Source organism: Gadus chalcogrammus, chromosome 4, assembly GCF_026213295.1.
Source record: "Gadus chalcogrammus isolate NIFS_2021 chromosome 4, NIFS_Gcha_1.0, whole genome shotgun sequence".
In the NCBI taxonomy this organism is placed as follows: Eukaryota; Metazoa; Chordata; class Actinopteri; order Gadiformes; family Gadidae; genus Gadus; species Gadus chalcogrammus.
The window spans coordinates 7,762,575-7,780,642 of NC_079415.1; the positions used below are offsets into that span (position 1 = coordinate 7,762,575).

The 18,068-nt window shown below is 44.1% G+C and overlaps 1 protein-coding gene across 2 annotated transcripts; it reads right to left on the bottom strand.

The window, feature by feature from the left end:
• Nucleotides 1-44: 44 nt before the first annotated feature.
• LOC130380547 (heterogeneous nuclear ribonucleoprotein K-like) lies at nt 45-14,463 on the bottom strand. 2 transcript variants are annotated; one of them, XM_056587787.1, is made up of 17 exons: nt 14,277-14,463; nt 13,177-13,267; nt 12,398-12,498; nt 12,223-12,279; nt 11,171-11,214; nt 9,395-9,467; nt 8,744-8,857; nt 8,225-8,353; nt 7,559-7,872; nt 6,963-7,016; nt 6,243-6,282; nt 3,740-3,755; nt 3,518-3,550; nt 3,344-3,411; nt 3,080-3,249; nt 550-2,703; nt 45-135 (listed from the first exon to the last, which is right to left on the bottom strand). In XM_056587787.1, the coding sequence occupies exons 2-16, from the start codon at nt 13,235-13,237 to the stop codon at nt 2,673-2,675; spliced, it is 1,305 nt and encodes a 434-aa protein (XP_056443762.1). In that variant the 5' UTR covers nt 13,238-13,267; nt 14,277-14,463; the 3' UTR covers nt 45-135; nt 550-2,672. The 2 variants fall into 2 exon arrangements, with proteins under 2 accessions (XP_056443762.1, XP_056443761.1); XM_056587786.1 differs by lacking the exon at nt 14,277-14,463 and adding an exon at nt 13,664-14,262.
• Nucleotides 14,464-18,068: the final 3,605 nt, after the last annotated feature.

The following is an 18,068-nucleotide window of genomic DNA, read 5'->3' on the forward strand; positions in this document are numbered from 1 at the left end:
TCTGCTGTGGTCTCCTTTACAGCTTTCTCCTTCTCTCGCGTCCCCGTTCGGGATTGAAATCCTATCCCAGTCCAACAGCTCGGGTCTCGGTGAAGCCCCGGACCATGTGACGCTGAGAGGCGGTGGGGCTGTGCTCTGATGGGAAAACACCAGGATGGGTTTGTCTATAGAAACGTTCTTGTAAACACATTTCCGGTGCTGAACAGTTCAACCCTGCGAGAAAGGCTGCTAAACGCTGGGAAAAACAACCTGACCCTTCCTGCACTATCTGCGACCATGTACACTTAATCAAACGCAATGCGTTATGCAAATTAGTATAACACATCACAAACGACTTCAACCGTTAAAGAGTATGCTATATTACTCAAAATTAAGTCAAATAGAAAGCGTATAACAAGTCATAAAAGTGTTTTATGACCTGCCAATATGTGTATAAATTGGAAAAACCCATTGCGAATTGGCCCCCTCATAAATCTCATGGTCATTCTGCAGTTCAAATACAGCCCAGGAAACGTTTGATTAAATGTTGCACCGTCTGTATTTACTCACTTGTAGCAGGAACTGAAGACTTGAGAAAGACGTCGACGAAAAAACACCATTGCTAGACACTGACCCACACGCACACTTCCTCAATATTGCCTTTCAAAAGTTTTAATAGACTGAAAATAGGCTACATTCAGCAAAAATACAATAACAAAGAAAACTGTAAGCCAATGATTGTATATGATTTAATCACAGTAAGGCATGTACATGAACAAAAAAATAATAATTTGTAAAGTGATAATATATGATAATGGGAAAATATCACAAGACTTCCTTTTCTGGCCCGGTCTCTTTCAAAGAGGCAATGGTGACCAAATTATCTTATAATACTGATTATTTACACCTTTGCATCAGCTTCCTGTCCTTCAATGCAAAACAAATGATTTTTTATCAGTTTGTCTTCAATTTGCTAAGCATAATAATACTCCCAAACAAAAAGCCCATGTATTACAGTATTTCTCAGTCGCTTTGGTACATTTCTCAGATCAGAATTGAAATTCTCAAAACTACCTGTTCAATCTTCACATCATTGTGTCGTTTGTGCACATCAAAAAAGCAGTTTCTCATTTCTGTGAACAAGTTGCAAATGCTTTGGTACATTCATGCAAATGATTATGTACAATTATCTGCTCTTTCCTACATTATAAATTGCTTATGTCATGTTGATCAAAATGTATTGTAATGGGTCTCTATTGAATAGTCTCACCCCCACAAGATTTGGGCCTTAGTTCATTGCATAAGTCTTTACATGCAAAATGGTTGAACAAGTTGTCATAATATGTCAAGCATATTTCTATACATTTCCATTAGACTTTTTTTTTGAATTGGTAAATTGCTACCAGGTGAATCTTGATTTCTCTAAAGAAGGGAAATGTGTGAAGTGTTAGATCAACCAACGATCAACCAGTTTACTGGAATAGCTCAAAGGTGCATCTCCTGAACCATGAACTGGCAAGTATATATATAGCTGGAGCACAACACAAATTTACATTGTCTGAGAATTTGTGGCCCAACAGACAGGAACGTCAGGAGGTGTAGGATGAATGCATTGTAATTCCTACAGCAATGCATGTACTGTTTACCCTAAGGAGATTGTCCTATGTTCACATTTCCTGCAATGACATGGTCTGTCAACAAATTACAGTACAAACAGTCAAAGCGTAAATGTGAATCTTGTCCAGTCTCTTGCAATCAATCTCCCACATACACTAAGGTGTAACTTAAAATTTACAATAATTGTCTTCAAAACTTTAGCCATGGTTTACATCAGAACATCCCTCCAGAGTACACTGTTATATTGACAACATGACTAAGCAATTTGACTGTCTTATCCGTACAAAATGACGCAAGGACTTGTCATTTTGATGGCACTGACATGTTCATTGACACAGATATTTACTTTTGAGAAACAAACTAAGGATTTTGGGCAAGAGACTTGCTTTTGCATGAAATCCATGGTGTTTTGCTATTTGTACGAATTGTTTTGAGAAATGCACTTACTGTTTTGCAAATTTCAATTCGGATCTGAGAAATGTACCAAAGCGACTGAGAAAAACTGTAAATCATGTCTATTTTTGTGCATTTTTTCCTAAACATTCGAAAGAATTGTGTTAGAAGAATTGTTGGTAAAAGTATGGAAATCGATTTCTCGCTTAAGATATACATTTAACAATTGGTTGTTACTCCTTGGTTTATTTAAAAATAATTACCTCGTTAAAGAAACATTTAAAAAAAGAACGAATCAGCTCAAGGTCTTTTGAGAGTGTACCAAATAATTTGGAGAAAAGCTAAAATCCAGAAAATTAAAATGACATTCTGCTGTACTGGAACACAGCGGTGGCACAGGGGGTGCTAGGGCACACGTAACAAAATAAAACAAGGTACCAAACAAGTGAGTTTACTCCAATTACAGTACATGGATCCAGTAAAAAAACAACTAAAATGAAAACATCAGCACAGAAGGTGGAGGCTGGTAACTTGACAGCTGGGAAACTTGACGTAGCAGACCATTTATGATGAAGAGGAAGGGGCAACGTCTATCCCAAACAAAGGAATAGGTTGAATATGGATAGAAGAGCCCAACAGTTATGGCAGTTTTGCTTCTCCTTCCCCCCACGTCCTTGGTTGTCTTAGAAGAACCGTCCAGAGAACTGCTTCACACTGTTAAAGCATTTAAAAAGGGGAGGAGGGAAAAAAAATAATAATTTAGGAACTCAAGAGTTAAAAAGCTGCTAAAAATTAAACATACACTGTGCGATAATACATTGAGATTACAGTGTATTACACTGTACCTTCATAACCCTTATTAACAGTTACAAATACGTTTTTTTTAGTTCACTTTAAGATCTCCAGGTTTAGTAGGTAACCGGCAAAAAAACACCTACTGGTTGTCTCCATTATGCGATGGGATTCAAGGTTAAAAGGTCAAACGTTCCACATCGCTTGTAAAGTAAACAAGTAGTACAAGGTCAACTTGAGTACAAGGTATGGCTCCCACTGCCAGCCGTCTAAGAAGGGCACCCCAGTGGTTACGTGCCTGTTCTGTAGGAGGAACTGGGCGTTCTGGATCTGGTCCTGGGTCCCTGTGATGGTGATGATCCGGTCCTCGGAGCCCTCTAGTGGCTCATCGATCTTGATCGAGGCCCCCGACTCTGACCTGATCTGCTTGATCCTCTGGCCCCCCTTACCAATGATAGACCCCGCCAACTTCAAAAGAAATGGAAATGCTGATGATTATTGGGGGATCTTATTTGGTGGACGGTATTTCGTCAAGAGATTTCAAAGGGTTCTCGGGACTAACGTCTTTGGGGATGGTGACTTGTGTGGTGACGACTGGTCCACTCATGTCCCCGTAGGAGCCCCGGCCGCCTGGGCCAACACAAGGACCAGACATAGAGGAAACCTCAGGGAAATGTCACCTTTTAAAATACACTTCTAATAGTGTTGATCCCTAAAAATACAAATATACACTGACCAGGCTGAAAGGGTTCCCAGTTGGCATTGCGGTCTATGGAATAATTGACAAAGAAACATAACATGAGAAATAAGGATGACATCTACAATACATTTATTACCAATAAAAAAAACATACAAAAAATAAAGATGGGTCGAAAACAATTAAGGAAAGAGTTTCTGTGAACTAAATGAATAAATAAGCATTCCCAAAGTAAGCAGGCACTAAACATATCACACTCACCGTGAAAACCCCCACCCTAATTCAGGAGCCATGGAAGAAAGAAACAACAAAAGTTAAAATTAAAACGATTATTCATGACAAACCTCAGTATAATAATAAATAGGAGTGCAATCAGTCTGCAAAGATATATTCCCAGCCCACATGCACTGCCGACCCCAGCGATTTGCGGGGGCATGTCAATCGGGGGTGAAGAGATAGGCCTCCCGAAGCTATTTAGAGTGATTCTGAGTCATTGATTGACAGAAAAGGCTGTTAATGTGTGATTTTGCGCCCCCTGTGGGTGAAGTGGTGCCTAGCACTAAATTGACATTTTGTTGTAATTGGTGACGTAATTGATTGAGCGATTAACAAAGAGGTAAAAAGGTTTAGGATGCAAAATACGGCCTGTATACAAAGTAGGAGAAGTGTGCCTCATTGGGGGCTGATCGGCTGCTCGTTTAACTCTGACCCCGAATAATAGCCCCGATGGATGTTTGAGGGAACCAAAACTAAAGTTAACGTAAGTAAATTGGAGCTTGTACCAGATTCTATTTTTATACAATGAGGACAGTCCTAAAGCCACAAAAAGATGATCTCATCATCAAAATAGGCCTAAGAAAATTCCATCCATTAAATCACATTGTACTACAAAAGTGGAGTGCAGAACGCTGGTAGGGCATGGAGAAGATTTATTATACAGCTGTTTAACATTATATTATTGTTGTGTCATTTAATACAACATCCCACATCATCCTCATGAGATGTGCATCACTAAGTATATAGACTGAGTACCTGACATATATGGATCCCATGCATAAGGTAATCAGTCTGCATGGGGAACCCCACACATCAGGTAATCTTTGAAACCATGCTTACAGGATACATTGAAATTGTAGAGATTAATATTTGACAAAAGGGCTGCCCAAGGTAGAGCAGGGATAATTATTAATTTTTACTTTGAAGGAGAGAACTCTGCGGTCAAGGAGCGGTCAAGGAACACACACACACACACACACACACACACACACACACACACACACACACACACACACACACACACACACACACACACACACACACACACACACACACACACACACACACACACACACACACACACACAAACACACGCAAACAAACACACACACACACACAAACACACACACAGTGTTGATATAAGTGGGTGTGTCCAGAGTAATATATTGACTAAGGTGAGGTCAATGATCAACCCATTTCCTTTCTGCTGAGACATTTATAATTCTTTACAAATATACATGCATCACTGCTTGGGTAGTTAGTGGATTACCGTATTATATAAGCCATTACCTGTCCAGAATTACCCGTCTAAGAGTCAAATCAAGTTCAACTAGTTTAGCCTCTCTCAATCCATCATCATCTCATGAATTGCTGCCTTGTTTATTCACATTGAATACAATGTTTTGATTAACACCATCCACCAATTTGGTTACCCTTGCTGCTTTCCCCCAAAAACGATTCACTTGCAGTTTGACCTAAAAAAGATACCGGCCCGTGCGTTGCTTTTGTTTCACCTTAATTTGCTAGCCTTTCTGATCTCTGGACTACGTACTTAGCTGCTCTACGGTAACCAAGGATACAACCGTTGCCAGGCAACAGCGGGCCTAGACAAGTGTACATGCCCAGTGTCCTAGCCGCTGAGCCGCTACTACGACACAAGAAAAACAATCCTGGTTCTACTGCTCCCTCTCTCCTCAGTCCCATGCTACTAACTAGTAACTTACACAGGTAAACACCTCCTACTACTACAAACAGCTAGTAACTTACACAGGTAAACAACTCATACAACTACAAACAGCTATTAACTTACACAGGTAAACAACTCATACTACTACAAACAGCTAGTAACTTACACAGGTAAACACCTCATACTACTACAAACAGCTGGTAACTCACACAGGTGAACAACTCATACTACTACAAACAGCTAGTAACTTACACAGGTAAACAACTCATACTACTACAAACAGCTGGTAACTTACACAGGTAAACAACTCATACAACTACAAACAGCTATTAACTTACACAGGTAAACACCTCATACTACTACAAACAGCTGGTAACTTACACAGGTAAACAACTCATACTACTACAAACAGCTAGTAACTTACACAGGTAAACACCTCATATTACTACAAACAGCTAGTAACTTACACAGGTAAACACCTCATACTACTACAAACAGCTAGTAACTTACACAAGTAAACAACTGATACTACTACAAACAGCCTGTAACAAATAAGTAATGACCTCATACAACTACTAAAAGTTTGTAACTAACAAGTTAACACTTCATATTTCACTTCAACACTTCATATATTACTACAGACAGCTAGTAGCTTACAAAAGTAAACACCTCATACAACTACAAACAACTAGTAACCAACACAATAAATCACCTCATAGTACTACACACAGCTAGTAACTAACACCAGTAAACTCATGCGTGTCAGCAGGTGGGGGGGCAGGCGGGCCCGGTGACACTCACCATGCCTTCGTAGGGCTCTCCCAGCCGGCCTCTTCGGTCGCTGGAGAGGAGAGGGGAAACACAGGGATGAAGCCTGGCCAATCATAGACCCACTGCTGTTTACTAAAGACCCACTAATGGTTGCTGGTTACTATTTACTACTACATTTCACTTTTATCGGAGGCCACGTACAGTGAATTCAGATTCATGTCGTTAAGGACCAGTTACGGTTAGGCAGTAAGTATGCCTGTAGTTAAAGGTGTCTTATTATACCACCAGGTGTGAGTGTGATTAGCCATTACAAACCGTTTTGGAAAGCAGCCTCTTCTTTCATCACAAGTGGGTGTGTCCACCTAGATGTATAGATCCGTCTACCAGCCTACCCAGTGGACTGTAGCAAACCTTGCTCTTCTATCCGTCACACATCTTGGTGGACACGCCCACTTGTGATGTCACATAAGGCCAAATGGCTTGTAACGGCTAATCCCACTCACACCTGGTGGTATAATATGTCCCCTTTGAGGCTGTGGACATGGGAGACAAACCTAGTCCCCTTTGGCAGGGCATCAAACACCCTTCCCCCTACCCCTTCTCTATCGTCTTCTACTTTACAGATGACCATTGACGAGTTCATCTGACCGGCGCCCAACAGTGGGGTCGAGGGCATCAAACAGCGTTTGGCTGAGGTTTAGGGGCAGGTGTAACATGCTCAGCCCACGTGTGAGGCATCCCCGCGCTCACTTGTTTCTGTCATCCATGCTGCCGTGGTAGCCTCCGTGGGGAAACCGGTCTCCCCTGGGAATTGACGGCACACGGAAAGAGTTGGGAATCACAAGGAGAGACATGAAAAGGAAATTAGGTTTCATCGGGACAGAGGGAGAGAGAGAGAGAGAGAGAGAGAGAGAGAGAGAGAGAGAGAGAGAGAGAGAGAGAGAGAGAGAGAGAGAGAGAGAGAGAGAGAGAGAGAGAGAGAGAGAGAGAGAGAGAGAGAGAGAGAGAGAGACACAGACACAGACACAGACACAGACACAGACAAACAGACAGAGACAGACCGACAGAGTGAGTACAGAGTCAGAGACACAGAGAGAGACACAGACAGACAGACAGACAGACAGACAGACAGACAGACAGACAGACAGACAGACAGACAGACAGACAGACAGACAGACAGACAGACGGAGACGGACAGACAGACAGACAGACAGACAGACAGACAGACAGACAGACAGACAGACAGACAGACAGACGGAGACGGACAGACAGACAGACAGACAGACAGACAGACAGACAGACAGATGGAGACGGACAGACAGACAGACAGAGGAGCGCCCCCTCACCCTCCTCTGGTCAGCGGCGGGGGGGGCAGGGGTAGGTTCCGCGCCCGGCCCCCTCCGGCGACCCTGCTCAGCGGGGGAGGGGGCGGGGGCGGGCCCCGGCGGGGGCTCATGTCCTCGTACTCCCGCCGCGGGGCCATCGGCGGCCGGTGGGGCGGGGCCATGCGCTCGAAGACCCCCCTCAGGGGCCGCGGGGCGAAGCCGCCGCCCGGGGGCCGGCGGCCGCGGTCCTCGAAGGCGGCCGTGTAGCCGCCGTAGTCGTAGGTCTGGTCGTAGAAGTTGGGGTCGTAGGGCTGCGTCCGGCCCTTGACCGTGGCCTGGGCGGGACGGAGCGACAAGAGGGTCAGGAGGACCCCGACCCAAAAGGGTCCCAACACAAACGACACACGGACAAAGCAAGTATCAACGCTGGACACCTACAGAAGAGCAGTCGCTCCTCTCTGGGTGGCTGTTGAGAGCCGCGGCGTGCGTGTAAACCAGCCGCGTGTCAGTGGTGCGTGGCTTCACCTTTTAAGCACTTGGCGTAGTTGTTTATAGGTCATACTCTTGTTTATGTTTTCGCTTTTTAATGTTGAACTCGGCCCATGTTCTTTGCTGTGTTGCCTCCCCTCGTTAAGCCCCTGCGAAGACGCTCTATAAATACAGCCCTGATTTGATTGGCCCAGCTACCTCGGACACGAGCTCCATGATGACCTTGATGCACTCGACGACCTGCTCCGGCCGGCCCCCGACCAGCACCACCCGGTCGGTCGAGTGGGGGCAGCACTCCTGGAACAGCTTGATGGAGGTCTCCGTGTTCTGAGAGAGAGAGAGAGAGAGAGAGAGAGAGAGAGAGAGAGACAGAGAGAGTGACACACACACACACACACACACACACACACACACACACACACACACACACACACACACACACACACACACACACACACACACACACACACACACACACACACACACACACACACACACACAGACAGAGAGAGAGACAGAGACAGAATAAGGGAGGGACAGAAACAGACGTTTCAGACGTTGAGACAGAGTGACAGAGAAACAATGTACGATGCCCTGATCAGACCAGCCAATAATCAAAATGGCTTGACCAAATTTACAGACAATCTCCAATAATTCCGAAAGACATTCTGCGGGTCAGAAAATCAAAATAGAGTAACACAGGAACCATGTTTTTACCTCTCTCAGCTCTTTAATCTTGGCCCCCTTCACCCCGATAATGCCCCCGGCCATACTCTGATGGATCAACAGGCGCAGCTCGCAGTCAAAATCCATCCCGCTGTAATGCTGGTACTAGAAAGCAGAAGGAAATGTTCACAGGACTTGTAACTTGGCCACTCGATCGCTGGGTTCCCCTGGCAGCCTTGTATGGCTCACCACTGCTAACCGCATTGGGATACATTCAATTCCGGTTCATTCAGTGCCTTCACATGCACAGCGAATACACGGTTAGACAGAGTCACCAGCAGGTTACAGTGGTTTCCCAGTTGTGGGATATTAACACACTCATTAACTCGTTTACATGGCCACTAATGGGTTACGGAAGTTCGATTAGCGACGGACGCCAAATCCAATTGTACATTCATTGCTTATACTGATGACAGAACGGCTGCATACGAAACCACACAGCGAGTACGTTTACATGCACATTGCGTTTCGGATGACATCCCCAGTGCGGCATATTGTGATTGTATGTGTATAACATGTCAACGACCAGAAACCTGGTTAGGACAATTATTCACAACCAAGCGGGACCGAGATGGAACCAAGACCATAATAAGGACCATCGGGCAGAGTGTGCAAACGCAATGAATAACCGTAATCGCTCACCTCCTCCAGAGTAGGGATGATCTTCACCAGGATGTCTCCTATTGTGTCGATGTTGGCGTTCACACTGAGGATCCTGTCAGGGAGACCAGGCAGGTAAGCAAACATAGCAAAAAAGAAGAAAAAACAACTTGTAGACAATCTAGATCACTGATAGGAAGGCTGATTAGGCAATCCAAAAATACAATGAATGTAGGTGGGTGGGTGAGGAAAGGGGATTCAGACAGTTTTTTATATTGTATATTGTAAACTTTACACACACAGATCTGAAAAGGTTCCCAACAGTAGACTGGTCAGTTGAGCTGCCGACATGCATTCAATAATTAAACATGTAAAAACGAATAAATGTACACAGGAAAGAGAGAAAGCTGGGGACATGGGCAGCTGTACCCCTGGGATACCACGCTGGAGCGTAGGAACAGCAAGAGGACCAGGAGAAAGAGGAGCAGGATCAGTAGGAGGGGTAGGAGGACCAGAACCACAGAGACGAGGAGAAGGACAAGGAGGGGGGGTGAGAGGACCAGAAACAAGAAGAAGAGGAGGAGGAGGAGGAGGAGGAGGAGGAGGAGGAGGAGGAGAAGGGGTAGGAGGACCAGAACCACAGAGACGAGGAGAAGGACAAGGAGGAGGGGGGAGAGGACCAGAAACAAGAAGGAGAGGAGGAGGAGGAGGAGGAGAAGGGGTAGGAGGAGCAACAACAGGAAGAGGGGAGGAATAGGACCAAGAAGAAGAGGAGGAGAACTGGGATCAGATAGAAGATAGGGATGAATAAGAACAATAAGAGGAGAAGGAGGAGGAGGAGGAGGAGGAGGAGGAGGAGGGGACCGAAGAGGAGGAGGAGGAGGAGGAGGAGGAGGAGGAGGAGGAGGAGGAGGAGGAGGAGGAGGAGGAGGAGGAGGAGGAGGAGGAGGAGCTGTCCCACCACCAGTATCTGTGGGCATTAGGGGGACGATCCAAAACAGAAAAGAAAGAGAAAGAGAAATAAGTGTGGACACGCTTCACTCAGTGTCGGGGAAGAGGAGACTATGGAGTCAGGGAGGTGGGGAGTGGCTGAGGCAGAGGGTTAGCAACAACGTGACAGATTAGCACACTGATCTGACCTGATGGGAGGGGGGGGGGGGGGAATCTGCGCACAAGGAAATGAAGAGACATCGACAATGAGACGTGACGCAGCTGGGCAGGCGGGGGGGGGGGGGGGGGGTTGGTAAGGAGGGAGACGGAGTGGGGGTGAGGCAGGCTGGTAAGGGGGGAGACAGGAGTGGGGCTGCAGGTGGTAAGGGGGAGACAGGAGTTGGGGTGAGGTTGGTAAGGGGGGAGACAGGAGTTGGGGGGAGGTTGGTAAGGGGGGAGACAGCGTGGCGTCCATAAGAGTTTTATCAGGACTAAATGATCTCACTGGAAAGAATAAAAACTAAAAAAAAGGACAGCTGTGTTTGGCTGCAAACGGAAAGAAAAGGCTGGGACACAAGATGGTACGATCCGCTCTCGAGAACGATCCAAAGTACCGGAGTGGCTGCAAGGCGACCCCAGTTCAACAAAGACGACAGAAGATGAAATGGGGAAATATAGAATTGTTTTTTTTTCCAAGTCGGGGAGAAGGTGGGTGGAGGGGTTGGGGATCGGGGGGGGGGGGGGGGGGGGGGTTATCTACTATACGATGTAAAATACAAAAATATAACAAAGGCGTTTAAATGCTAAGAGAATGCAGGTAATCAAAGAGACAAGTGTGTTTCACTGTGCTAGTCAGGCAGTGAGGCATTGAACTGGTGGGGGACATACCGCTCTGGCCCACTGCTGTCTGGGACTGACACACTGGCATTGTACTGGATGGGCCGAGGTGGCGGTGGTGGTGGTGGTGGAGGAGGAGGAGGAGGAGGAGGAGGAGGTGGTGGTGTTGGTGGTGGAGGAGGTGGTGGGTGGTAGAGAAGGAGGAGGAGGTTGGCATTGGGCATGGGGCAAACCAATCACGAGTAGTCATGGTAAGGGGCAGGTGGTTTATGGGCGTGGCCAACCGGGAGTGTCGGGTGGGCGATCGGGGGCAGGCGCAGGTTGGGCCAACGCAGAAGGGGGCGTGGCCATCCAGATCAGAGGCGGAATGGAGGAAGGTGGCCGAGAATAAACCAAAATCAATTAAAGTAAGTAAGGTGTGGGGGGGGGGGGGTGGAGAAGGAATACATATTTATTTGAGTTCACGAGTTATTGAGTAATATTAAAAAAGGGGAAATTAAAAAAAAGTTTGAGGATTTAACATATGAAAGGGTACATATTTGATCGAGTCAAAGATGGAGATATTTAATCCATATAGATCTTGCCAACCATTCCGTTTAATGTACTAAAGGGGTCTTGGTTGAAGAGGAGTTTTGCACATCTTCCAAGATCAACTGTACCATTGAAGCTATTGTTCCACTGTATAATTCAAACAAATCCTCATCTACAAAGCACCTGAAGAACAGTCGTGTACAATATGGTTCAGGGAATTAATGGATTCAAGTAAATGAACAGTACTTTTACCCGACAGCGTGTTGTTAAAACACTTTATTTTGAAGAAATAAAATGTTTATTTTTTTATAGTTCATATTCTTGTTCATGTTTTGCTTTTAATTTAAAACTCAGTCCATGTTATACACAAGCGAAATGCAATGCAATACAGGGAAAAACAACTTTGGTTGCAAAGAAAAATGTCTTCCCGATAATCTAAAATAAAAAAATAACTTAATCACTATATACGTGTGTATGTATGTATGCGTGTGTAATATATAAATATAGATATTTATAAACACAGTAACCTGCACCAGCTGTCGAGCCCCATACAACGCCATCTGTTTACTCACATCTGTACGAAGGGCTTTGATATTCTTGCCACCTTTTCCGATCACAGCTCCGGCGTTCTGCGGAGAGACGAGGAGGGTTTCCCCTTTACAAGCCAGACTGAAACAAAACCAGAGTGTAGGTGTGTGTGCTCAAGAGAGAGAGTAGGCGGTACGGATCCATCCAGAGCTTCTTTACTTTGCTCTGAAGCAGCACCCTGAGCTCCAACATCTCGTCCGTGTTACGGGAACGCTTGAAGGACGGGTCGTCCTGCTCCATGGCCTCGGACAAGCGCTCGCCTGCGGGGCGAGAGGAAGGAGAGCAGTGCTTAAGAGTGGAGGACGGACCGCTGCGTTGTGCAGGACGGACAGCGTTGACATCCAATGGGTACGCATCGACACATTGGTCAAATGCCATGACATTACTCTAAGCCGTCTTCTGGAGGAATACGGATATAACGTGAATTGTAGGAGACCAAAGTGGATGAAATAAGATCTCTAGGAGATGTAGCTGTTGCTGTAAAAGAAAATAATTTTCCGATGCAAGGTCAAAAATAGAAGCAGGCAAACAAAAGCACTCATTTTGGAAGAGAAGATGACGTTTCTGATCACATCCATAAAAAAAAGAAGGAAATAATTTAAAATCAAATAACGAAGTACAATTTTTATAATCAGCAATTATAAAAATGGCAGCAATGTGTTCAATGTGTGTATGTGCACCTGGTGTGTGTGTTGGGGGGGGGGGGGGCACACCCACTGACCCCACTAGAAGAGGGTTTGGCTAGTCCACCAGTCTCTTAACATTCTGTGGGCAACTACAAATGTGTAAACATTTCAAAAACCTGGCTGCCGCCCTGGTCAGAAGTCCATTTTATTTTGGCATACAATAAGCATATAGGGATAGTCAATAGGTTGCCAGACATGCCAGAAATATGTGGCTTAATAGAGAAATATTAATAGATATAAGACACATTTTACCATTTGTGTCAGTGTTGCTGAATGCAGTCTCATCTTCCATATGATTGAGGTCTTCCTCCATGGTCTCGTGTAGGCAGTGGAGTGAAGGATCCTGTCAACAACAGTTGAAAATTAGCCTGCTTGCTAACACTGGCACATTTACAGAAATGTAGATTAATGTGCAATTTCCTTTAAATAAATAAATTAAATGAACAAAATGTACACAATGGATGTTATTTCTAGACGCAAGTAAAGGAGTAAAAACGAAAGAATCCGAGACTCCCTTCCTGCTTATAGCTTGAACTATCTTAATGCGATATTGAACTTGAAAAGTACTCATGTGACACAGCCTGAAACAAAGGTCACATCAGTGTTCAGCCTGGTTACTACTAATTCTAATTTGCTAATGAGATTCACCGCATCTATGACAAACCAAATCACATGTCTGGATATATTCTGCTGATAATCCATATGTCATAACCTTTTATTAGACAGGACAGTCCATTACCCAACGTGTTGTTATGTTTAGCCTGCCCATGGTAGCTATAGCCACCAAACGCGCTAGTGTAAAACTGGAGAGCACTATGGCAGGAGATTAACTGTCTTCACAAACTGCTCTGGGTAATAAATCCTTCATCCTAATCAAAGATCATAAGCGCACTGACAACAAACTGGCATTAGCCTTAAGGCCACAGTCATCTGGACGCGGACAGCCTCGCCTCTGTCTCACAAGGCGTGTCTACTGTACACGTTGCTACACCGTACACAGAATACACAGCTACCTCCTAGTATTCAGAGTATACAAAGCTACTGAGTACGCACAGCGACACAGTATACAAGGCTACACACAGTACACATAGCTACACCGTACACACGGCTACACAGTACACACAGCTACACAGTAACCGTTATACACAGTAACTTTTACACAGTTATACACAGCTACACAGTGCAAAGCTACCCAGTATACAGTACAACCAGCGTTACACATAGCTGCACAGTATACTATACACAGCTACACAGTACTACAGAAAGCTACACAGCAGAAACATAGATTGTTTGTTTTTATAAATGATTCTGAGTAAATTATGTAATATTTAAAAGTACATGTATAAACCAACCTGCAGTAAAATCACGTCCACCACGTGATCTTTTCCTATGTTGGACGTCAAACGCGTGGAGCTACGTAGGTACGTTCGTTTCGTTGGGGTCTGAAAACGTGGAATACCGTTCGGTGTGAGCCTTTACGTCAGCGAAAACGGTCCGCACGGAAAACAGAGCATGTTGTTCCGCGTCTAGTGGAGCAAACCGAGCGCCGTCTACATTGATATCGAACTATCCCCCAGAGCACGCCTGCTGCTCTGATTGGACAACTCACCGATGTCAGTTATTGTTGGGAAAGAAAAGTTAGGGGACTTTCAATTGGGATGGAAAGTTCCCGATATTTCCGGACACTACCAATGTTTATATTATTGAATGGTATTTCTCTATGTCTTTTATCAATGACATTCATAAAAGTAATATACACTTAATTCTTGACATGCTTACCTGCTGCTGTTGGTTTTATACAGATGGCAAAGACCCAGGTAATAAATGTGAATTTGAAAAAAGCCCTGAATCAGAGCAGGTGTTTCCAGCTGTTAAGAGTTATAATTAAATTTTCTCGTAAAACATATATGAGTTGTCATAAATTGCCAGATATTTTTTTAGCACAATTGGGCTAAACATATCATCAGTTGAATAGCGTTTGAATAAACTGGAAAATGTACATTCATCCTAACCTGTTTATACAGTCTGGTCTTAACGGAATAGCCTTTGTTATTGGAGAACCAAATGTGGCTCCAGATAGACTCCTTAACCCAATAGTGAACAGAGGAGTTATATGCAGTGGGCCTTCTACTTGACTGTTGAAAATTATATATTTTCAGGCTTCCTTGAACCCAACTTGGCAATGAATGAATATATATTGTGATATATGTGTTGTTTGGCAGTCCTGGCCGTATGCACTATACATTACACTTGGTTTAATTATTATGATTAAATATATTTATAGTTCTGATCAAAGTCCTATATTGAGTCTGAATAATTGAGAGAATGCAAAGTATCCCACTTCAGTATTTTCCGATGCAGAATTATAGAATAGATAATTTTCATATTAATCAAAACATATAGCCCTTTTTTCATTGTCCTGAAACTGATCGATTTATAATAGCATAATATCTTCTCTATGACTGATATCATGATTTCCAAATGCAGTTTATTACAACAACGCAATATAAATACAATATTGTTACACTTGCTTATTGTTCAATTTAAGACAAATAGACAAATTATTGTTTCGAAGGCCATGTTGTTGATTTTACTTCATTCCAAACGATGCCCATGCACCCCCAAATAATCCACATACATAAACACACACGCACGCACGCACACACACACACTCAGACACACACAAACACAATCACACAAACACACGCACACACACCCACGCACACACACACACACACACACACACACACACACACACACACACACACACACACACACACACACACACACACACACACACACACACACACACACACAAACACACAATCACACACACACCATCACACTCACACACACTCACACACACTCTCACACACACACACACACAAACACACACACACACACACACACACACACACACACACACACACCACACTCACACTCTCACACACACACGCACACACATACACACACGCACACACACACACACACACCATCACACACAGAAACACACACACACACACACACACTCACCACACTCACACACACACACACACACACACACACACACACACACACACACACACACACACACACACACACACACACACACACACACACACACACACACACACACACAGACCATCACACTCACTCTCACAAACACACAAACACACTCACTCACACACACACACACGCACACACACACACACACACACACACACACACACACACACACACACACACACACACACACACACACACACACACACACAGAAACACACACAGAAACACACACACACCACACTGACGCACACACACACACACACACACACACACACACACACACACACACACACACACACACACACACACACACACACACACACACACACACACACACACACACACACAAACACTTGGAGATTCAAATGGTTGAAATAGGGGGGCCTGAGAGGTCTTACTAATCCCCCCGCCCCCACCACATCACCTATCAGTTTGGATGGTGTCCATCTTGATCTCTTTTAAACAACACCTCCCTTTTCCCACTGTGTTTTTTTATGCTCTTTTGAGATATAGGCAAGCTCTCATCCTTCTATAGTCTGGGGTTACCATGGGAACGGTAATAATTCAGTTCTTGATGTTTCTAAAGCCCTGCGTACATATTTTCATCTGCATCCATAGCGACACTTGACATTGTCCGCGCTGTTTGTCAGAAGCAAGTCACCATAGCGACACTAACCATGCAGGCGGTGTCACGGATCATGTGTCCTATCCGTCTGTGTTTTGGTTTTATATTGTCAGTGAATTTTAGGAATCTGCCCCTAGATGATTTATTTCATAAGGTTTCAACAACATGGTCTATGATTTGGCAGCTCTAAACTTGGAGCAAAAACAGGGTTGGATGTTATAGTACTGAACTGATGTCATGTATGCAATTATAATTGAATGGAAATGTTATATTGCACATATAAATGTATTATTGTAAATCTAATCAAGGGTATGAATGACTTGTTCTGCATAGACTGTTTTTATATGAATGCATGTATTAACGTTGATTTTGACACAGCAATATTGTGCAATAAAGCTAAGCACTCAAATGTTAATGACTGAAATCCTTTAACATCGTCCAATGTAAGGTATTGACCTTCATAAATGGCCAGAGCTAATGCTTAGACTACATAGGTCTTTTATATTGATGACATTTACTTACAATGATTAGTAATTTGATCATAAGGCACAAACAATAGCCTTGTTAAATCAACAGGTATTCTGTTCGTTACAATGTAATGCAAGCATCTTCTAAAAAAGAAACAAATAAAAAATAAGACGTTAAATAAACGTGATGGGAAATATATTTTGCATGCCAATTCAGTTTGTTTAACCTTTGTGTCGTGTTCGTTTCTCTCCCCCTACTTTGGTGCTCCCGGTCAAATTTGACCTGCCTGTTTTAACTGCCCTTACAATAAAAAAACAATGATCATTGCCAAATTTTATTGAACTCCCTTTTAACCTGTAAACAATGCCTCAGACTACTGGTTTACATGAATAACTGCAGTGAATAGGAGTTACAATAGGAATTATTGTAAAAAAAAAAAGACAGAAAAATCCAAACAGAGACCAAATTCACAGAACATCAACATGAACACATCGTGTGTGTGTGTGTGTGTGTGTGTGTGTGTGTGTGTGTGTGTGTGTGTGTGTGTGTGTGTGTGTGTGTGTGTGTGTGTGTGTGTGTGTGTGTGTGTGTGTGTGTGTGTGTGTGTGTGTGTGTGTGTGTGTGTGTGTGTGTGTGTGTGTGTGTGTGTGTGTGTGTGTGTGTGTGTTCAAAGACAGGAGTGGCATTTTGCAATCAGGTCGCAGTGTGCCTTGCAAACGTATGCATCACATTTGAAACATGTAAGACTTGTCTCATTGTCTCTAGGGGCACAGAGCTGGCATCTCTTCCATTTCTGCCCCTGTTTTGGGGGGAGAGCGGCCAGGACAGTGGCGAGGGCTTGCAGACTCCTCACCAGACTGCCATAGGCTGGTGTGCGGGGAAGGTGCTGGCGCAGGTGAATTAGAGGAGTCACTAAAGCTTTCCCAAGCTCTGCCAGGAAGAGTCTCCTCTTGAAACATTTCCCCTGATTCCAGACTTGGTCAAT

Excerpts from the sequence above, each read along its gene's own strand:
- LOC130380547 (XM_056587786.1), bottom strand. The coding sequence starts at position 13,693 with ATGGGCAGGCTAAACATAACAACACGTTGG. Across the intron at positions 8,354-8,743 it reads AGATTAAAGAGCTGAGAGAG|AACACGGAGACCTCCATCAA; the intron begins GTAAAAACATGG and ends TCTCTCTCTCAG. Across the intron at positions 6,283-6,962 it reads AGCATGGATGACAGAAACAA|CGACCGAAGAGGCCGGCTGG; the intron begins GTGAGCGCGGGG and ends TCTCCTCTCCAG.